This window comes from Cnephaeus nilssonii (genome assembly GCF_951640355.1).
Source record: "Cnephaeus nilssonii genome assembly, chromosome: 16".
NCBI classification, from domain to species: Eukaryota; Metazoa; Chordata; class Mammalia; order Chiroptera; family Vespertilionidae; genus Cnephaeus; species Cnephaeus nilssonii.
In genome coordinates this window covers 28,958,418-28,981,773 of record NC_137087.1, presented here as the reverse complement: position 1 = coordinate 28,981,773, position 23,356 = coordinate 28,958,418, and the positions used below count along the sequence as shown (strand labels likewise).

The 23,356-nt window shown below is 42.5% G+C and overlaps 1 protein-coding gene across 10 annotated transcripts in view; it reads right to left on the bottom strand.

Moving 5' to 3' along the window:
* The window catches only part of FAM13C (family with sequence similarity 13 member C), a 277,891-nt gene that overhangs the window by 37,086 nt on the left and 217,449 nt on the right, over window positions 1-23,356 (bottom strand). For all 10 annotated transcript variants that reach the window (XR_013814709.1, XM_079793129.1, XM_079793128.1 and 7 more), the window contains one exon: window positions 14,566-14,629. Coding sequence is in view for 9 of the 10 variants with exons in the window: in XM_079793129.1 (XP_079649255.1) it covers window positions 14,566-14,629 (64 nt within the window). In the remaining variant the exon portion in view is untranslated. The remainder of the gene's footprint in view (window positions 1-14,565; window positions 14,630-23,356) is intronic.

The following is a 23,356-nucleotide window of genomic DNA, read 5'->3' as shown; positions in this document are numbered from 1 at the left end:
ATACATACCTTTACCTCCATCTGCCTACTCAACCAAATTTTTTAACCCCCAAATACCTCACATCCACTCCATATACATACTCATTCCTTCTCACAGTCATCCCTTCTGTCCCCTATTCCACACACATACACCTTACCTTATACACACACTACCTACCACACACCCTCATCCCTAATCCCCACTTTCACACCCTATTTCATACACACATCACACATCCTTTCCCCCCATACACACCCTCATATTTTGCATCACATAAACACCTACCCCCAACATCTTCTCACACCCCCAAGCCCTCCCTCCATACAACACCCACTCCCCCCCCACACACCCTAATTCCTTCTATTACTGTGAGTCAATATGAACCTACAGCAGTGTTAAAGCTGCTTATTGAGGAACATCTTAATCTATTGTCTCTTGGCCATTTTGAAGGTGGCAGGTGCCCGAGCAAGCTCAGGGCCCCCTCTCTGCATGCTCAGAGATGGGGCGAGACCTGGTACAAACCCCCTCTGTGCTCAGGGGCTGCTGCCTGAAGGCCCACAGCTCGGATAAAGCGTCTAACTGAGACCAGGCCATTTTTCACTGCTTCCCCCTCCTTTCTGGGATGTTTTCCCAGCAGCTAAGTATGGAAGCAAGAGCCCAAGGTTGCTGACAGGACGTACAGCAGGAGCAAGGGCACCAAGTTTCTGGAAAGATTTAGTAACCAAACATCTGGGAGGCAAAAAACAAAACAAAAAACAGTTCCAGGTTAGCTAGCTCTCTACTGGAGGACCTTGGATATCAGAGTGACCTCTAAAAACAGAGCAAAACTATTCAGAAAATTAAGAAATAATGCCATGAGAATGTAAAATCGTGTAGCTGATACAGAAGAAAAAAACCCCACAGTATAGTGGTTCCTCAAAAAATTAAAAATAGAATTATTACATGATCCAGCAATTCCACTGCTGGCTATATACCCCAAAAGTATTAAAAGCAGAGACTCAAACAGAATGTGTACACCCCTATTTATAGCAACATTATTCACAATAGCCAAGAGATATATTATAGACTGAGTTATGTCTCTCCTAAGTTCATATGCTGAAGCTCTAAACCCCAAGTGACTGCATCTGTAGATGGGGCCTTTAAAGAGGGAACTAAGGTAGAATGAGGTCCTAAGGGTTCAGTATGACTGGAGAGAGAGACAGAGACAGAAAGACAGAGAGACAGAGACACCAGGGAAGCACAGGCACAGAAGAAAGGCCATATTAGGGCACAATGACAAGGTAGCATACAGTTTCAGATTGGAAAGAATAATAAAATTCTGGACATAGATGGTGGTGATGGGTACACAACAAGATGAATTACTTAAGACTACTGAACTATATACTTAAAATAGTTAAAATGGGCCTGATGGGTGTTGCTCAGTAGTTGAGCATCAACCTATGAACCAGGTCATAGTTCAATTCCCAGTTGGAGCACATGCCCAGTTTGTGGGCTGGATCCCTAGTAGGGAGCATGCAGGAGGCAGCCAATAGATGATTCTCTCTCATTATTGATGTTTATATGTTTCTCTCCCTTCCTCTCTCTAAAATTAATAAAAATCATATTTTAAAAAAAGTTAAAATGGTAAATTTATATATATATATATATATATATATGGAAGGAAGGAAGGAAGGAAGGAAGGAAGGAAGGAAGGAAGGAAGGAAGGAAGGAAAGAAGGAAGGAAGGAAGGAAGGAAGGAAGGAAGGAAGGAAGGAAGGAAGGAAGGAGAAAGACCAGTCCCTCCCTACAATTAGAGGGAGGATGTGGAACAAACTGCACCAACTGAGCCGCCTCTCATAAGCTCCAGTTGCTCCTGTATACAAAGCAGAAGAGGACATGACCTTCACACAGAGCCAGAGGCCCTGTCAGTTCTCCTACATACTATGCATCTGACTGTGGGAAAGCATCTTGGCTATTCTAAGCCTTATTTCTTCATCTGTAAAAAGATGTAATAACAATAGTGACAACAGCACCTGCTCTAATAATTAAATGAGGGCAAGCATGGAGAACACTTTGCACACCACCAGCGCTTGTCAAACTCTCAAGTACTGGACATGGTGGTTATTATACATATCTCCAAACCCCAGAAGTGCTGGGCAGAGCCAAGCTCTGCTCCAACTCTAAGGCCTTGACTCATCCCTTTACCTCCTAGGGCCTCACTTTCTGCATCTGTCTAGTAAGGAGCCGAGATTAGGTGCCTTCTAAATATCCTTCCAGCTTTAAAGGAGAGAAAGACAAACGTGCACCTATCCTGAAGATGGAGCACAGAATCTGGCATGGAATCAGTGCTTAGGCAGTGTTTGTGGAACTGAACCAACTATTCATGCAACATAAACAAACAGCAAATAATTCACTGCATAGCAGTATGTCAGCTCACATTCAGAAGACTCTAAACTCCCACAGAGAGTAAGAAATAATGTGGAGACCCATGATGGCTAAAAGTAGTAATGGGGCTGTTATCACCCATCTTCCTCCTCCTCCTCCCCCGCCTCCCCCCCCCCCCCCCCCCTACTCATATGGAAGCAGAAATAAGACTCTAAGCTTCAAAGGAATGTTTACCTACCTGGTTTATTCCTGAGATACTAAATAGTAGTAAGCTTAAAAGAATGGGGAAGGGGAAAAAAGTCAACTAGAACAGGAGAGAGAAGATGAGGGTCTCAAGGGACAAGAAGACTCCACATAGAAGGCTAAACATTAACTGTGATAAATTGAGGACAAGACGGCAGAATGGAAGAAACTCTGCAGACCTCCTGTTACTGATGATCTCCTTCACCACACCTATGACCTATGACCTGAGAACAGCCTGATGTTTCTCAGCACACAGACAAAGGGTGGGACTCGAACACTCTGTATGGGATGGGGTCATAAAGGGATATCTCTCCTGATGACCCAGGATCCCAGGACAGGGCCCTTTACATATGAGCAATCCATGCCACTGTCACATACATGTCCTGCTAATGGGTAAGGAAGTCATGTCATCAGGGCTGAACCACAAAGAGCCACCGGTGAGAAGGCCCATGGGCACTGTGTATCATGCAGGCAAGGGACCTGCCCCCTGCAGATGTCATACCAGCACACCGCTCCCTGGCTCTGGCAGCTTCCAAAATACAGAGAGCTGCACTAGGCTGTGGAGTATGAAATGATGTCAGCCCCTTCCTTGTGGGACTTACAGTCTAGTGGGGAGACAGTTGATACACAACCAAACAAATCAAATGATAAGGACAGTTATTAGTGTCATAGGGCTATGCAGAAAAAAAAAAAACACGATAAACCCAGGGAAAGACGAGTAAGCAGCTCCAAGATCATGCCTGACTTAGCGACTTTTCATGAATATGGTTTCCCCCTACAGAAAAACAATGGGAAGTAAATCCCTGTGGTCCTAATGCTACCTCATTCTAGCCCTTCTCTTCCTAGGACCTCCACTCCCCGTGAGGCTATCGCCAGCCCATCCCTGGGGGCCAGCCTGCTACTGCTTTTCCAGGTTTAGCGCCAATGTCTCCCTGAATGGGTTTCTAGGATCTGCAGGGAAATTGAGCAAAGGTTGATGGATCCTAGTCTAAAGAGCAACAAGTATCTCTGCTTCTCCAACGTTCCCATCTGGTTACGAAAGAAGCCAGAGAGCAGTCCAAATAACCAAGGTGGTTTTCTAAAAGCTACTTTTTCTCTTTTACATAATGGAAAACATGCTGCTTGTTTTAGAAAATACTCCACTCATTTTCTCTCCTCTACAATTACCAGGTCCCACTTTAATTGGGTTGGAATGGAGAGCACCCACACAGGCTGATGGTTAAATGCTATTTTCGGGTGCCCTGGTCTGCAATTCACCAGTTGCAAAGCAGGGTCAACTATTCCTTTCTATGAAGAGGTTTAGTGGCCCTCTCCCATCCCTGTATCTATCCAAGAACCGTATATAGATTCTCTATGGTGATAGGAAGCAAACTCAAATAGGAAATCTGCTCAAATTTGGGAATACAACTTGGTCCCTGAATATCTCCATGTCTATTTACCACTTTTCTTCCCTGAGTTTTTATGTTTTCTGTGCATACTCCCCCCCCCCAACACACACACACACTCACACACACACACACACACACACACACACACACACGCACACACCCTTCCTTTCAACCTCCTCCCTGCCCCCACCTCTCCAGGCCCAATTCAGCTGTCACTGCTTCCCAGTCAAATTTCCATCAAATTCTAGAGCCAGTGCTGATTACCTTATCTAAACAGGGCCCCCAATTTCTTTGTTACTGCCTTGTTTATTTCCTCCCTAATGTTCACTATAATAAGTCACTTTTATTTGCCTACTTGTTTATTGGCTCTTTCCAGCTCCAGAAGGGCTGGAACCATGCCTCCATTGTTCACTGCTGGACCCAGCACAATGAGTAGGACAGGAGGCAACCAATAAAGACACTGCCACTGTGTATCAGTTTGTTTTCCGGACCCTTTAGGCAATACTTGGGAGGCTCTCCTGAATAACCAAATTCAAGACCCCTGCTGCCGTGGTTTGGATATTTAAAAACACATATAAGCCACTGAGGAGTTTGTTAAAGATGTGCACTCCCAGCCAGGAATCACCCCAGGGACTGGGACTCTGTGGTGTGGGGCAGGGTCCTTTAGGTGCAGGAAGTCCAAGGTTTGCACTTTGGGAAATATTTCGCTAATCCCTAGGGCCTTGACCCACTCGAAATACTGCCTTGCTGGCCTGCTTAGCTCCACCTTTCCCAGGGATAATAGCTTTTCCCTGACCCTCAGCTCTCTGACGTCCTCATTTGCCTCCTGCCTCAATCTCTCCTTAGGAGCTGGAGTTGCTTATGTCCCAGCATGCTTTGCAGCCAGTTCTAACTGAAGGATGTCACACCTGACTCAGCCCATCCCAGTTTCCTCTGCGTGGGATGGTTCTGTAATACCCAAAGGAGAAACTCAATGTAAAAGAACAAGCTATCACTTCAAGTAGCCTCTGTTGATAAGATTCAGGTCTTAATGTAGTGCTAGCAGTACTTACACAAAAACAATACCACCACAACACACTATAACCAAAAACAAATGATTTCAACCTGGGAAGGATTCCTGTGCTTAGCTCTACCTCATCATGCTATCCTCATTCTGTTCGCTCTATTAAATAAGCAGGATGTTTGAAAGAAAAATAATAGTTTTGTAAACGAAAAACTATCTAATTCAGGACTCTGAGTTTCTAGATAAGACCTTGATTTTCTAAGAGTAGAATGTGTCCCATTTCAACTCATAGAATGGGCTTTAACATGTTAAGCGCCCAGCCTGTTTTGTCTTCCAGACGGATAGTGTCAGTCACTGGTGACTGACTGGGTGCTTAATGTGTTGTTTCTCTTTGGAGTTTTAATACTTAAATTATCCCAAAGCACAGGTATTAAGATGGACAAACCCCTAACAAATCATTTTTTTCCAGAACATCAATTATACCCTATAGACTAAGTGCACTAATCTAGTCTGTGTTGTAGCGCATTACATTATTATTTGTGGCTACTTAAGTTCCAATTTTTTTTAGCCCTGAATATTATTTTGCTTAAAAACTACATTTAATAAAATGTTTGTACATTACTAGTAGAGGGTCCACTGGGGCTTTGAATCCCAACTCTATCATTGGCTCATTTTGTGTTGATTTGGGGAAAACCATCAAGTATGCTGGCCTGTAGGCCCTTTATTTTCCCTCATGAGATTACTGTAAGTTCTAAAATTGAATGGATATTAGAAATTAGTAACCATCCCACTGGAAAATGACATAAAATACCTACCTATGCCTCTAAAGATGGCAGGTCACACTGGAAAGCATCAGCCAGTCTCTCAAATAATAGTATTTTTGTTAGAAAGCAAGAAAATTAAGCTTTTGTTTGCCTAAAAATCTGAGTGTTATAGCTCTAAGAAAACCAGCAGTGTCCTAAAAAGGGTAAGAGATACCAACACGAGCAAGGCCAGGCTCTGGGATATGAGCTGATGTGTGTCACTCACTATAAATCCCTGAAAAGCAAGGATGACAAGTTTAATTCTTCTATTGCAGTCCCCACACACCCCACCCCAGCACCAAACCTGTAGTTGAGTACATAGTTGCTTCTCTGTAAATTATGTTGAAAAAAAAATTACTCCTTAGGAAAAAATATTCAAAAAATCAGTTTTTAGGCAAAATTTTGGTCTTATGACCAGCAGAAATATTTTTTAAAAGCTGGCAGGGGTTGGGGGTGCAGAATCCTATATAATAAAAGCCTAGTATGCTAAGTGTCCGGTTGTCTGGTCATCCGCTCAACCAATCAAAGCGTAATATGCTAATGATATGCTAAGGTCACTCAACTGCTTGCTATGACATGCACTGACCACCAGGGGGCAGACAGTCAACTGGTCGATCAGTCGCTATGACATGCACTGACCACCAAGGGGCAGATGCTCTGATCGATAGGTTAGCTTGCTGCTGGGGTCCGGCCAATTGGGACTGAGAAGACAGGCCAGACATGCCCTGGAGCCCTCCCATGGTCCCTCCCAAGGTCCCTCCCCAGCTGGCCAAACTCCCGCATCCCTTCCTAGCCTTGATTGTGAACCAGTGGGGTCCCTCAGCCTGGCCTGCACCCTCTCACAATCCGGGACCCCTCAGGGTATGTCAGAGAGCCGGTTTTGACCCAATCCTGCTCAATGCAGGAGCTGCCTCCTGGTGGTCAGTGCGCTCCCACAGGGGGAGCACCGCTCAGCCAGAAGCTGGGCTCATGGCTGGCGAGCGCAGCGGCGGTGGCGGGGGCAGAGCCTCTCCCGCCTCAGTGGCAGTGCTAAGGGGGAGCAGGCCTAAGCTGTCAGTCGGACATCCCCCGAGGGTTCCTGGACTGCCAGAGGGTGCAGGCTGCCTGAGGGACACCACCACCACCAGCCCCCCCGCGAGTGCACGAATTTCGTGCACCAGGCCTCTGGTATATTACAAAAGCTGTCAGCTTTCTATTTTGCCAAGTGACAACATGTGGGAAAATAAACAAATAAAAACCCTTCATTTCATTACACAATGACGTTTTAAAGAACAATCTCTAAACTAACGAGTTTTTAGTAGACATTAGCTTCATGGAAAACACACTACATGGTTCTTTTCTCCTTTAACTACAACACAGGCTGACTCCTGGGATCCACTGATCCAGATACAGCTGCTTCCAGCCTTCCATGAGGGGGGAAGAAAATTAGTAGCGTGAAGAAGATTAAATGAAAGAATAGGGTGAAGAAGATTAAATGACAGACTGAGAGACAAGAAAAAGGATTGAGATGCCATACAAGAAAGAGCAGAGGCCAACAGAACAAAGCTACAGGGGAGTGCGGGACCCGGGGAAGGCTGGTAGGCAAAGGCAAACACAGGTAGGTCAGCATTGGTTAAATCTTGCCACAACTTCTCTGTCCAGCCCAACACCTTTCAAGTTTCTCCAAGTTAATTCTCAGACAAGGAAAAATATTGGCAGCTACTGGCATGGCTTGTGCCTTTTCTGCCAATACCACTCTAAGGATTCCCTGGACAATGAGAACTAAGACCTGACTCCCCTGGAAATAAGAAGCCAGACTGGATAGGTGCCTCTGAATGATGGACCAGAATAAACCAGGCCTGGAAACAGCTCAGAGTTTATTTGCTGTGCAGTTCATTCAATCGGAAAGTAAAACTAGGGTTCACACCATCATCATATTGGCCAAGGGATGTCCTCACGAACAGTGACAAGAAAACTTGGCTTAAACTAAATGAATCATAGGACACCATTTCAGCTTCCAGCTGAGTAAGAAATATTAGTAGGGAAGCAAGGTCACATTATCTCAGCTCAGAAAACCACACCAGAAAAAATGCCAAATGGCATCCTGCAGTGGTCCAGCAGACAGGAAAATTACCTTGGATATTTTGTTTCCAGAGACCAGTATTATGCAGCCCAGCATTCATTCACCCACCTTCTGACAACAGCACTCCCAGAACCAAAATGGGAAGTGTTGTCTATGTCTAGACAATCTAGCCAAACCCCAAGGTCATGGTGACTGGGTCAAAAAAGGGCTACATTCCACAAGCCAGAAAAATGAGACCCATCTATGGAACTTTTCAAAGCTAGAAAGAAGGACTTCCACTGTATAGTAGGCAGGATCCTAAAGATATCCCCCAAGATACCTATACCCTGGTATTAAATCAAACATTAGTAGGTGCTGCCATGAAAGGATTTTGCAGAAATAATTGAAGCTCTAACTCAATTGACCAAGGATACAGACATAATTTGGGTGGGCCTGACCCAATCAGGTAAACCCTTTAAAAGCAGAGAGTTCCTTCCAGTTGGTGGAAACTAGACAGCATCTGAGAGATTCAGAGCACAGAAGGATTTAGTGTTGCTGGCCCAAAGGCGAAACGATCCATGTGAGGAAGAATACGGGCAACCTCTAGAAGCTGAGAGATGCCTCCAGCTGATGACCAACAAGGAAGTGGGGATCACACTTCTACAACTTCAAGGAAATACATTCAGGCAACAACCTGAATGGGCTTGGACATGGATTCTTCTCCCAACCTCCAGATAACAGGCCATTGCAGCCAATGCCTTAATTTCAGTCTTGTGCGACCTTGAACAAAGACTCCAATGGAGTCTGCCCAGGTTTATGACCTATATTACTGTGAACTGATAAATGGGTGTTTGTAGCTTCTAAATTTTTTTGGTAATTTCTTACACAGTGATAGAAAAACTAATACACACTGGAATTACCAGCTGTAAGAATAATGTGTCCCTAGAGAGAGGTTGACCTAAAGATAAAGTCCATATAGGGAGGCAGAGTCAAGAGATGGCATCTATACAAGTCTTTAATCCCTGTATCTAGCCATGCATGGAGCCTATTCCAATCCTAACGTTTCAGCTGTGTGAATCAACAGTATCCTGTCATTTATTAAAGCCAGGGTGACTTGACTTTTAGTCACAAGGGGTAAAAATCCCTGATGCAGGGGAAAAAAGAATCCTCAATCAATCCTAAACAAAGGCCCAACCATATAGCCTGGGTTTGCATTTCAATAGAAAAATACAGCTGCCTAGTCTATAGAAATAATACCTTTCAGCATACTCAGGACTATCAAAGGACTAAAAAAGCTCTTGCTGGACCTTTTATTTAAAAAAAAAATTAAAACAATTTTGAGGGAGAAACACATTCTTTAACCAAATAGCAAGTATCATTTTGAAATGTGATATGGCCTGATGCCAAAATATATACTAAAACCATGCCTGGTAATAAAAAGACAATCAAATCCATCACATGGAGACACACATAGACACATGCATATAGGCTCAAAGGGGGGCACCAGAAATATGTAAATTGGTCTATTTTTAATAAAATTAAATTTTAAAGGATTCTTCATAAACTTTAAAGAGGAATATATTTTTAATATTAAGGCTAATGGTGAGCTATTTTGACCAGCATATTTCAAAAAATAAGGGGTAACAGTAGCATGTGAAGGAAAGTAAATTTTTCATATTGATTTTAGGTAAATAATCTCTTTCATAGCCACCTAAATAAAAACAGATGTCCCCTTCATAGTATAAGAACCATGATGAAAAATTAAAAGGTTTAACTTGTTATTGATGTTAGGTCATTATTGAGCATTTGTTGGTTTAACTGGTTACCAAGGGAAATGGTGTTTCTATACCAACTTTTCTCTTGAAGGAGCAATGGAACTAGAATTTTCTCCAACTTCAGCAACCATTTCCTTTTCCTATTCCCCACCTCACAGAGTTAGAAAGGTGGTAGCAGGGTGGGAAGGATGGGTTAGCATCACCCTTTTGACCCTCACTGCTAAGTCCATCAATTTCTTTTCCCCTATAAAAGGTAATTTCTTCTTCTCCAATTCCGTGACCTGGATGCATATGATGCAGTGACTTCCATTTAGGTTGGTTTCTTCCTCTCCATCAGTGGCCCTTTCTACATTCAGTTACTTCAACATCAGACTGATAAACATGCTAATATCTGGCCCCATAATTCCTCAATCCCTTCAATTATAATACCATTTCCACTTAATTATGGCTGGCCATTTCGGCAGGTTGACATAAACTTCCAGGATCTCAAACCTAAGAACAACCTCTATCCATTCTCTCTTCCTCTCTACCCTGAAAGTAAACTTGTTCTATCCTCTTAATTATGGTAAAGTTCTAGATTTCTCTAATGATTAAGCATTCCACTTAGAGTCTTTGTTAGTTAGTGAGAACCATACATCTCCATAGTTTGATTCTGGGGGCACACACACACACACACACACACACACACACACACACCACCCAAAAGTATTTCCCTCAATTATCCCTTAACACGTAGCTACTTTAAAATCCTCACATTAGAGCTATAAGGCTTATTCTGAGCAAAAGACTGATGTGGCTTTTGTTCATTTTCCCATTACAAAGTTGAGTATCTGCTTCATTGTGCCTGACATACCTCTCTTAGATAAACTTATTAAGCCATTGACATACCTCTCTTAGATAAACTTATTAAGCCATTTTTTATATATTCTTTATAAACTGACTCCTTAGGCCTAGAGAGGATAAACTGTAGATTGGTCTATGTCAGCATAAGACAGTTTCATAGCCAGCAAGCCTCAAAAGGAAAGGAAAGAAGAAATCTATAGAAGGGCAACCAAAACCAAATTTGTCTTTTAGGGCCAGTTGCCTTCTGGCTCACCTTACCTCTAGGATCGTTAAAATTCCAGGTAAAATGTGAATGGAAACAAACTCTTATTCACACAGCAGAAATTTTCTTTATACAAAGGTTAAGTGCAGAATACCTTCAAAATATCTATCAGTTAAGAAAATAAAATATATTTCCTGAGCACAGAAGTCATGGACATTTTTTAAGGTGCCCATTTCCTTCTGTAGGATGATGACATAAAAGTGGGGCAAGTATAATGGCAGAACTAGACAGAAGGTCCAAATTGATCCAAAGCTTCAGTCTGTTCCTTAGGAGGGCTCTACTGTTTCAGGCCCTCAATCAGCTTCAATTCTTCACTTAGGATCACATAGGCGCCCTCTCTCTCTCTCTTATAAGACTCATAAGTATGTCAAGCACATGTGTCACTTTTATAGTACTATTTAGTATTCACTCCCCCAAATTGGCCTCAGTGGCTACCCTTGAGGAGGCCTTACCCCAGAGTAACCATGGGGAAACTCACCTCATTCCATCCCTGATGGAAACCTATGACTAAATTCTATAAGCACTGGACAAACGGGGCGGGGATCAATAAGTGTGCAAACTGAAAGGACTCCTAGAGTTAACCCAATTCAAAACTTCCTGCCCCAATTTTACAAATGAAAAACTAAAAGGAGCTGATAATGGTGCTTTATGAAATGCAGTCTGGAAGGTGGAAAAAGTACTCTGAGACAAGATTTCTCAGGATATGGAGATATCCACTAATTTTCTTTATACATCTGTTATTTTTCTTACTTGGAACTGAAACTAGGAATGGGATCTATTATGATGTGGAAAGGGAAAACAATTTTCTTTCATTTTGTCCTTCAATAACTTTTTGATCTATCAAATGCTTATCAATTACATGGACTTGGGGAAATAACTAAAACCAAGGATTAAGGTGGATGATCTCAAGTCTAGAATATTTTTCATTCAGGATCTAGGAGATACCACAAATAAAATCTCCTGATACCTCACAGAGGCAGAGTCTGATAGCTCAGGTCAATGGCAGTTTTTCAGAAACCAACTCCTATAACAAAGTCCCAGAGATACCAAAACTCATCAAATAGAGACACAAGTTCTATTAAGGTACCCAAGGTCAAAAACTGGGAGCTTGAGACTAGCAGAAGAAACAGGAGACTGGCAGAAATCAAATCTATACACAAGCCAAGTGAAAACAAGAAGTGAGTTTTTTAGTTCACTGGGAAAATATGGGGGTCACAGACAAAGTCAGATGCTCATATGTAGATATGCCACACCATGTATCAATGTTACTGGGTATAGGAGACCTTGGGGTTAAGTACCAGCTCTGGAACCAAACTAAGCTGAGCTCTATCTATTGTTCAGAAGGTAGAAGTGAAATACAGAGTGAAATTTTGGGAAAATATAAAGCACATATGTAGGATTTCAAATCATTATTATTTAGGGTCTGGAAAATATTTGGGGACCATGCTTCATGAGAGGCTCAAGAAACTCTTTTGGCTTTAGACTTGCAAGTTGGAATGGAGAAGGAGAGCAAATATGAAACTGGTGGGTTCCTTTTAGAGAAATGGAAATCAGGGGGTGAGAATAAAGAAATAAAAGGAATAAAGAACAATGAAGAGAGCTAACATAAAAAATAATTCTACCTTACATTTCCATTTAGAGATGGAAGGAATACTCCGATAAAAAGTCAGCCGTGCAAAGAGACCAAAAAACAGTTAAAGAAAAAAAACAAAACAAAACTACAATCAGTAACAACTGATCATAATTGTCAAAAATTGGAAACAACCATACAAGGGGCTACAGCAAGGAGAATAAAAACTAAAAGTACATGCCAAACACATATAATTCTCACAAACATAATACTGAGTAAATGAAACCAGACACAAAAGAGTACACAGAGTCTGTTTCTAAAAAGCTCAAAAATAAACAAAACAAATCTATGTCCGTGGGAAGAGCAGTTATCCTGATAGGAGAGTAGTGAATGGAAGGAACTACAAAGGACTGTCTGGGATGCTAATATGTTCTATTTCTTGACCTAGGGACTTGTTACATACTTTGTGAGAATTCATCCAACTGTGACTTACAGTATATACACTTCAATGTCTTTTCTATTTCCATTAAAAATATTAAAGCAGTGTTTCCCACCTGTATCCTATTGGAGTTGGATGCCTTAAAAAAATGTTATTATGGGGTACTTTCATAAAAAAATGGTTTCCGTAAGTTTGGGAAATGGTGGGAAAGATGAGTTAAATACATTTCTACTGTATAGGAGGTCTCCATCAATAAGTCTGAACCCATGGTCTGGACCCACTCATGATGCCTTCTACAAGCTTTTCTAAGGTTTCCTCCCGCCCCCAAATTTCAGTCACAATAGAAACTTCATGAAAGGATGAGGGCCTGCACACACAATTTACCCCAATTTGAACAAAGCCACTCTGAGCACACACTCACTGTTATTGATCTGTATGGATCAGCATCACCCCCTTTTCATGGAAGAGTGCACATTTAAAACATGGCTGCTCCTTTGGCTACATGTCTCCATTTAGCATTCTTGCACCCATGGAATGCCAGAGCAATGAGCTGGCACATACCATGTAATTTGCAAATACAATAGTGAAGCAGTACAGAAAAGCCTATTTTCAAATAGAGCTGTTTGCAATTATCAAGTAACCTCATATGAGTTTCCAGCTCACCAACCAGTTTCTCCCAAATATCACAAGTTGACTCTTACAACCACCTCATTTTTCTAGTCATTTGTGTCAAAGCAAATCATCATTTCTTTACAACCAGCACTTTGCTTGTTCACAGTGGGGCAAAAAGCTGTGTTCACTGATTCAGATCCTTGCCTCTTTTCTCTTAAATTCTTTTCCACTCTTGCTACCATGAATGAGATTGTGAAATTTGAAGGCTGTCTCCAGGCACAAAGAAATAGCAAGCAGTGTTCGGTATTGTTATCTTTAGGAGATTTCCACACCTTTAGTAATTTATTTAACTTGATTCAATCTGGCAGCTGGTTTACCTTTAGCTATTCATTTCAGCCAAGTTCTACAGTTTAAAAATATCACCTAAAGTCAGTTCATTACTTTTTTCCTTTTTGAAAGGGGAAGAGAGATGCATCTTCAAATGACAAATAAAAAATTTGCCTAAAGCCCATCATTTCTCTTCCTGGCATCTGAACATCAAGTCTTTTCATTATTTTTGTTATGATCCTAATCAGATATACCACCCACTGCTCCTTAATTATACAATGAGGACAAGAACAACTAGGCAGTATTACACACCAATGTCATAAGCCAAGGCATTCATAACAGAGATCCCACTTTTATTATATTGATTTCCAACAGAAGAATTAGATTTTACATTTCAAAGAAAATCTAGAACAAGCTTATTAACACTGTGATGTCCAGTTTGGTGGGAAACCATTTGGGTTGGAAAAGATGGCTTCATTGTCTCAAAACACACTAAGGCCATGTTGCCAGCACTCATGTTCCATGGATAAATAGCAAGCATGATTATATTTGAGACTGCAAAAGCTGTTAGAATAAAGAGAGAGATGAAATCAAATTAAGAGGAAAATTTTACAAATGTAAGGGTCAGAGCCATGGCTATCCAATCCTGAAGCAAAGTGGAAAAGTGTGTAATGAAATGACTGCTGGACTTGGTTCAGGTCCAAGACATAGTGAGCAGCCTGCAAATAATATTTTAAATGTGTCTGCTCCAGAGCAAGGAAAAACATTACCCAAAGGACAAAGGAAACAAGTTCGCTTAAGAGCAAAAATACTTAAAAGTTTTTCATCAGAGAGAATTCCTAGGTCTAGGAAAAAGCGTAATAGCTTTCATAACTGGCTAATTCATGTTTCTGCAACCAACAATGATTGCACCTACCTCATTGAAGTCCCGCCGAGTTTCAAAAGCATCCTTTGGCAAAATGGCAGCCCTCTGGTCTATTCTATAAAATACAAAGAAGAATTATTTCAATGTAAAAGAAACCTTTCAACAGGGCACATTTAAAGCTGGCAGCTACAGATCTGACTATACCCCTGTTAGAAACCTTCAGTGGTACTCCACTGCCCATAGAAAAAATTCCAGACTCCTTACAATGGTCTGCAACACATTACAGTGTTTGAATCCTGCCAGCCTCCCTGGCTCCACCTCCTATCGTGCTCATCCTTGTCCCCTATACTCCAGCCTCTCTGGCCTTCTGTTTCTTTAACACATAATGCTGGTTCCCTGTCCAAACCTTCAACCTTGCTGTCCCACAGGGCTCTTCCCCCAGATCTTCATAGAGCAGTGGTTCTCAACCTTTCTAATGCCGCGACCCTTTAATACAGTTCCTCATGTTGTGGTGACCCCCAACCATAAAATTATTTTCGTTGCTACTTCATAACTAATTTTGCTACTGTTATGAATCGTAATGTAAATATCTGTGTTTTCCGATGGTCTTAGGCGACCCTGCTAGCGGTTCTCAATCGTAATGTAAATATCTGTGTTTTCCGATGGTCTTAGGCTCTATAGCAGCGGTTCTCAACCTGTGGGTTGCAACCCACAGGTTGAGAACCACTAGCAGGGTCGCCTAAGACCATCGGAAAACACAGGTATTTATATTACGATTCATAACAGTAGCAAAATTAGTTATGAAATAGCAATGAAAATAATTTTATGGTTGGGGGTCACCACAACATGAGGAACTGTATTAAAGGGTCGCGGCATTAGAAAGGTTGAGAACCACTGTCATAGAGGGACTCTTCTCAGCATGTAATGTGATCTGATACAGTTGTTACAAAATGACACATTTGTTCACTGAAAACAGCTTTTGGAAATTTCGGCCTCTCAACTATCACAATAAATGGTATAGCAATTGCTGTGTAATATGGTGAAGCTGGCTTTTGTCACTACAGGGTTAACAATAGAAGAAAAAGAACTTGAAACAGGCAAATCTACTCTATTGTTTTTGTGGGGTGTTTCTGTTGTTGTTGTTGTTTTTTAATTTAAAAATAAAAAAACAAACTTCACAACTGGTAGATGCTCAACTCCAACTCATGATTCATCAAATGCTATGGTCCAATGGCATCTATTACATAAGATTCAACTTTTTCTGCAGCAATTTGCAGACTATTATATAACTAGAAGCCCGGTGCACGAAATTCGTGCACGGAGGGGGGTTGTCCCTCAGCCCAGCCTGTACCCTCTCCAATCTGGGACTCCTGGAGGGATGTCCAACTGCCCGTTTAGGCCCGATCCCACCAGGATCGGGCCTAAATGGGCAGTCGGACATCCCTCTCACAATCCAGGACTGCTGGCTCCCAACTGCTTGCCTGCCTGCCTTCCTGATTGCCCCTAATTGCTTCTGCCTGCCAGCCTGATCACCCCCTAACCACTCTGCTGCCAGCCTGGTTGATGCTTAACTGCTCCCCTGCCAGCCTGTTTGCCCCCAACTTCCCTCCTCTGCCAGCCTGGTCACCCCTAACTGCCCTCTCCTGAAGGGTTGATCACCTCCAACTGCCCTCCCTTGCAAGCCTGGTCCCTCTCAACTGCCCTCTCTTGCAGGCCTGGTCCCTCACAACTGCCCTCCCTTGCAGGCCCGGTGCCTCCCAACTGCCCTCTCCTGCTGGCCATCTTGTAGTGGCCATCTTGTGTCCACATGGGGGCAGAATCTTTGACCACATGGGGGCAGCTATATTGTGTGTTGCAGTGATGATCAATCTGTATATTACTCTTTTATTAGATAGGATAGAGGCCTGGTGCACGGGTGGGGGCCAGCTTGTTTGCCCTGAAGGGTGTCACAGATAAGGGTGGGGGTTCCCTTGGGGTGTGGGGCGGCCTGAGCGAGGGGCCTGTGGTGGTTTGCAGGCCGGCCACGCCCCCTGGCAACCCAAGGGGAGGCCCTGGTATCTGGAATTTATTTTCCTTCTACAATTGAAACTTTGTAGCCTGGAGCGGAGCCAAGCCTGGGGCTCCGGCAGCCATTTCTGTGGCAGTTAATTCACCTTCTACAATTGAAACTTTGTAGCCTTAAGCGGGTGAGCCGGGCCAGGGTGTGCGGAAAGCTTTGCTTCAGCAACCCTGGCCTGCTCTCTCAAGCTCCATTCTGCCGCCATTTGTTTGAATTTGTTTACCTTCTATAATTGAAACTTTGTAGCTTGAGTGGAGGCTTAGGCCTGCAATGACTATGGAAAGCTTGGCTTCCTCTGTTACCTGGGAAACCTTGCTCTCTGTGGCTGTAGCCATCTTGGATTGGGGTTAATTTGCATACTCGCCCTGATTGGCTGGTGGGCGTGGCTTGGCTGGTGGACGTGGCTTATGTAGCGGAGTGATGGTTAATTTGCATGTTACCATTTTATTAGAGAGGATAACCTTAGTAAATGACCGTTATTATCCATATTAAAAAGCCTGCTATCTTAATGAATGAAAGATTTACTCGGTGTTCAGTCATTTATAAAAAGATTTATTTGGGGACATAATTATTTACAGTTGTTCTGCCTGAAGAAAGCATACATGTCCTCTAAATGATTTCTAAAAGTCAGGATTCACATTTAGAAATGCCACGAGCCTCACTTTGAAATAGTCTTAAGAATGCAGAGTTCTTTCAGTCCACGGGCATTGCTAACTGTGCAAACAATTTATTTCTAATGAGAAAAGTAAAGAGATGGTCACACAAAATTGTAAAGGTCATGCTAATGTCTCCCATGTCTGCACAAGCCAGTACATCCCTCCTGAGTGTGGTAGAAGGCTAAGGGTCCCAACTAGGAGCTCAGAGAGAGAGAGTTCAAGTGAGAAAAGTGAGGACGTAAGGAAGAAGGACCCCTGGCACACCCATCCTATGCCCATCAAGTCTCTGAGCCACAAACACAGTGATTTCAGGGCTTCAGAAAATACAAAGTAGCCCTTTCCTGAAAAATGGGGGAAACCCTCCTGGGGATAGGGATTAACTTATTCTACCCTGTAACATCTAAAACGCTGCATGGCTCATAATTTCTTTGTAATTTACAGTGGTTCTCAAATTGTGTTTCTATAAATTATGGTAGCAACAGAAAAATGGAAGTGTTGTTCTTTAATGGAAACAATATTTATGTTTTTTTAAATATATTTTTATTGATTTCAGAGAGGGAGAGAGAGATGGAAACATCAATGATGAGAACATCAATGATGAGAACCATCAATCGGCTGCCTCCTGCATGCCCACGCGGGTATGAAGCCCGCAACCTGGGCATGTGCCCTGACCAGGAATCGAATGGTGACTTCCTGGTTCATAGGTTGATGCTCGACCACTGAGTCATGCTGGCTTGGCAAGATTTATGTTTTCAAGCAGAAGTTTCTCTAGGTCTTTGGTGCCAACAGATGGTAAAATAAATGCACAAGTAGTGAACATTAATGGGAGAAAGCAGATATAGACTTGGTTTAAAAATACAGTATGGTCTGGCCAGAGTGGTTCAGTTAGTTTTGCATCATCCTGTGCAATGAAAGGTTGCCAGTTTGATTCCTGATCAAGGCACACACCTGGATTGCTGGTAACCGGTTGATGTTTTTCTCTCTCAGATCAATGTTTTTTTCTCTCACTCTCTATCTCTATTTCTCTTGCTTCCCCTCTCTAAGCATGTCCTTGGATGAAGATTAAAAATAAATAAAATTAAAATATAATATGTATTGTTGAGATGCACAGAATAGCCTACAAGTAATATATTCACATGATCTTCCAAAAAAACTACTCATAACCTCATGATCAAGTTTGAGAATTGTGGTCTAAGTATAAAAGGTGCTTTAATTTATTAATCATTGGAGTATCTCCTATGTGCCTGGTACATTGTTGAGGAGATAATAATCGGTAAGCTGCTTTTATGCCTTTAGGAGTCTTACAATTAGTGGAATCTTAAGCAGAGCACAAAACTAACATTCAGCCTTGATGCTATTTCAGTGAATCAGGGATCAGCACATAGGAGCTAGTGTTTGAATGGTGGAGAGAAACTGAGGAGGTAGAGACAGATCAGAGATACATTTCCAAAGATAAAATAATCAAGAGATCTTGGGTATGGATTCAAACTATGAAGTACAATAAAATGAGTAATCAAAATTATTCCGAAGTCTTGAGCCTGTGTGACAAGAAAAATGACATGTGGTTTTTCTAATGGAGACACAAAAGTATGTAATTTTGGTGAGGAGCAGGCATAAAGACAGGTAATTCATGAGTTTAGATTTAGATATTCAAAGCTTGAGGTGAGGCTAAAATAGGGAATTGAAAATACCTAACCAAGGCTCACCCTAGAATGGGGCGCTCTACAGTGTGTTCAGCAGAGTGAGAGTGGTGACCGTCACAGCGATGAGCCATTATCACAGGTTCTACATCCGTTTTTCCCTATTGTGACTGCCACATGGTCTTTGGATGGATGGATAAATGAAGAAACAGAAGAACCAGATCTCAGAATGACTTCTCCATCTACCACTTAGGAGGGATGTGTACCAACAGGCAAGATATTAACATCTCTAAGCCTCAGTTTCCTTATCTATAAAGTGAAGATAATAATAACTACTCATGGGGCAATTCATCATGGGAAGGACAGTTCATGAATAATGCTTGTTACTACTGTTAGCTATATTAAAGTAACATGTGCATTCTACAATCATATATAAAATACCATAATAATGATAATAAGTAATTGTACATTTTATTAGTAGCAATAATGGAAGCCTATGAATGAATAAGCTGAGATAAAAGCTGGGACTTCCTTCCTCAGGACCACTAACCAGGTTTCTGGAAGTGGCCAGTTATAGGAAAGAAAGAAGAGCAATGAAGAAAATGGACACATCACTAAGGAGGTAAAAATCTAAACAGGCTGGCACTCTAAATGCTGAAGAGAAAGAAGTTACGGGAAAGAAGAGTGTCAAGAAGAACCGAACAATTCACCAGCCCTCACCACGCCAGGCTGGGACTGCCAGGCAGTTTACCTATATTATTTTGTTTCATCCTCATGGTAACTACTGGTATATGAAATTAGGCTTATAATACCCCTAATTCTGTGCCAGGTACCACTGAAGGTGTTGGGAATAAAACAGTGAATAAAAAAAAGTTTCTGCCCTCATGAAATGTATATTCTTGTAGAAGGACAAAGAACCAAAAAAAAAAAAAATAATAAACCAGTGATCTCTGGTGCACCAGATGCTGATATGGGGAAAAGAAGGAAAGGCAAGGAGAACAGCATGCACAGAAGGCCTGTCCAAGCTCACACTGCTAGAAAATCCCGTGTAGAAATAAGAGATTACGGACTGCAAAAGACAAAGGCCATGGCAGAAGAGGAAACAGGAACAAAAGCTTCTCACTGGAGAAGTTCAGCAATGAAAAGCGAACTGAAACAGTGGCTAGGTATCTCAAATTCCTTTCTTTTAAGATCTTTAAAGATATTGCCTAGGCCATTTACAATCCCGGCTAGAAGCTGGCCTGAACTCAAAACTGGATCACAGTGTTTCAACTCCCTCCAATTCTCTTTCCTCCCTTTGCCCCAAAACGAAAATAGATCAAATACGTCTCTATCACATGCATGCTTCTGGAGAGGGCAATGGTGAATAGGGCAGTCAGAGGTCTCTGCCAACTTCAATACATCTCTGCCCCCAGCCCCAAATCCGGGCAATGGGAAAGGCAGCGTGGACTCCTCAGAGCCCAATTATGGCTCTCGGTGCTGATCAGAATGCAATGCCTTCAAACAACTCCACCATCACCACCATATTGTTACCACCACCATTATCACCCCACCATCCCCATCCCCATCACCACCCCACTGCTGTCCCCCTGTGCCACCACATCACTGCTGCCAGCACCATGATATAATTCAAAATAAAAGCACTTCTCAGCAGAGAAACACAAAACCGAATTGTTTGCTGATATTAAAGAGCTTCTTGCTGGATTCTGTGACTGCAAATTATGGCTAGCAGGTTGAAGTACAACTTTTCTAAAAACCTTTGGTGTTCCCACATTGCTGGAGCCCTAAAGCATGTGCCTGCAGGGTCCGCCGGCAGTGGCCTTCCCTCAGGAGATGGACTGGAATTCAAAATGGCACAACGCACAAAGCATGGAGACATGTTTCTTGGCTAAGAATAATGTCAAACCACAGATGTGATAATCTGTGAAGAAGCAGTAGTCAGCATAGGATTTTTGATTTATAGCAACATTTCAACTATCCATAATTAAGTCGGCAGATGAGAGTGTTCCCTAGGTCGGTGAAAGGCTTCCCCAACTGCTCGTGGAAGACAACTGAGTTATCTAACCCTTTCCTCTCCCTCAAACCCAAGAGTCAATTTATTACCAAGTCCTTTAATTTCTTATCCCAAATAACCTTTGCATCTGTCCTCTCCCCACTCCCTTAGGCCAAGTCACCATCATCTATCCTCTTGACTGCCTCCCTGGGTCTCCCTACTTCTCCTCGACCCTCCCCACATCATCCCACACAACAACCTTGCCACTGCCTTTATGTACTGCACTTATAATAAAGACTAAAATTCTTAAAGTAAATTATGTCATCCTGAAGGATTGAGCATTTGTTCACATCTTCAACCGCAGTTCCCATCAGTCTCCCTCTCTGTGCTCCCGCTACACTGCATTCCTTCAGTTCCGTGGACACACCGTGCCCCTTTCCACCTCAGGCCTTCGTATACGCTCTTCCTGTGCCCTCAATGCTCTCCCCTCTCCCCTTTCCCTCCTAATGAGCCCATCCATCCCTTAGATACCTATCAGACCAACCAGGTCTCCCTTCTATATGTCTTACTGTATTCTGAGCCTCTACATCTGCTGTGTGCCATGTCTTAGTCTCTAATTATGTATTTGTATAATCATTTGATTTGTCTCTTTCTCATGAGTCTTGCTTAACAGTTATTCTAGGGCTAATCCTTGTATCTGGCACACAGTAGGAACTCACATGTGGGCAGCTACCAATTCTGATATATGCCTGAATATGTACAATGATCATGATAAAACTCATGCTCTCTCCTCCGAGTGTAGCATGCCAACAGGACTGACAGGAGGGATGTCTCTCATTCCCACAAGCAGATACATTTCTTCCACAAGGAGACCTGCTGAGGATTACCAAGTGTCTTTGTAACCCACACTTAGAAAACCTGGGCAGAAAGAGTAAGAGGAGAGTATCCAACACACTTTTCAGAGTGCTTCATAGAGAGTCAGGACCTGAAAGCCAAACGGTGAACCACATTGTAAGAGTTCCATGTAATCTACTATATTAACCCTTTGCACTCGCTTGCTTTTTTCTCGATTCCTTTATTCTAATGCTAACCGTGTCGAGTCACACTAGGCATCCGAGTGCAAAAGGTTAAATTGAGCCTCTATATTAGAAAGTCTGTATTAGAAAGCAACACAGGAAACACTAATGTATACCCGGATGACTGTCAGCAGGCTGTATGACTATGGTTTCATGAAACTCTTTTGAAAACAAAAGGTTATATCCCAAGAGGACAACCCTCTGAGCAAAACATTCTTTATGAACAAACAATAGCTCTATATGCAGACACAGACAAGACGCCAATAAATTCCAGTAATATTATTAGTAACAATAACAATCCTCAATGCCAGTAAATATAAAGTTTCTTTCTCTAGGGAGTTTAAGCTGCATTAAAGGCATTCTCTTACTGGTTTTCCCCAAAATTTCTATGCTAAAGGAACGAGATTAAATATTGGACAGCCAACTTCAAAGATAAAGAAACCAAGGCACAGAGTTCAAAATGACTCTCAAAGAGACCACTAGCAGAAAACAGAACTAGAAGTCAATAAATGTTCATGAACTGACTTTCCAACGTAATGCATGTACTTGTACAGGTCAATGAACTCCCTTAGAGGGGACATGGATGTCATGGCCAGAGGCAGAACACTGATCCCTAATAACAAGCCTTCCCAGTAGCTAGAGCCCAAGCCCCACCCTCCCCTCCCACCTTATACTTCTCTGAAGATTAGAATCAACCTGTTTTATTAAAAACAAATTCCTAGGCCCCACACTCACTGACTCAGTTTCCAGAGGAGTAGACTGGTAACATATATTTAACAAGCGTCCCAGGAGATTCCTAATTGGGAAATATTATCCCAAAGGTCTAGGTGCAACAACCTGGGAAGGGACCAATGACTAAAAGGCACAGGTGAGGGGCTTCTGTGAGGACAGGTAACTGGGTGTTTCTGGCCTGGCCTTTCAGGGGACACATTTCAGAGGCGGAAAGTGCTGTGTCCCTGGGGACACTATGAGAAACTCCAAACACAAAGCAGCCCAGCTGCATTGAAATAAATACCTCTCCTCACCTTGGTGGGCTGGAACGGAGCCCGGAAACAGCCAGAACCACTCCAATGCTAGAGAATGGGTGAGCTAGTGCGTCAGACCACGAGGCCAGCGTCAGAATGGGCAGAGGGAAGGAGGAGGAGGAGGAGACATATGTATAGTTCAAAATTCCCCGTGAACCAGGAAGGAAGAGTTTGGGAAGGGATGTCGAAGACAGGGAATTCAGTGGGAGCTGTGATCCTAATAATACTTTTGATCAATAATAATGATAGCAGCACCTGGCCTGCTGAGCAGGAAACAAAGCACTTTGCTCACATCATCTCATGTACCGCATTCATTTAATAAGTGATTATTAGACACCTGCTCCCTGTGCCAGGCAGGGCTGAGCCCATGAGGCCCAGTGGTCGGAGCAGGTG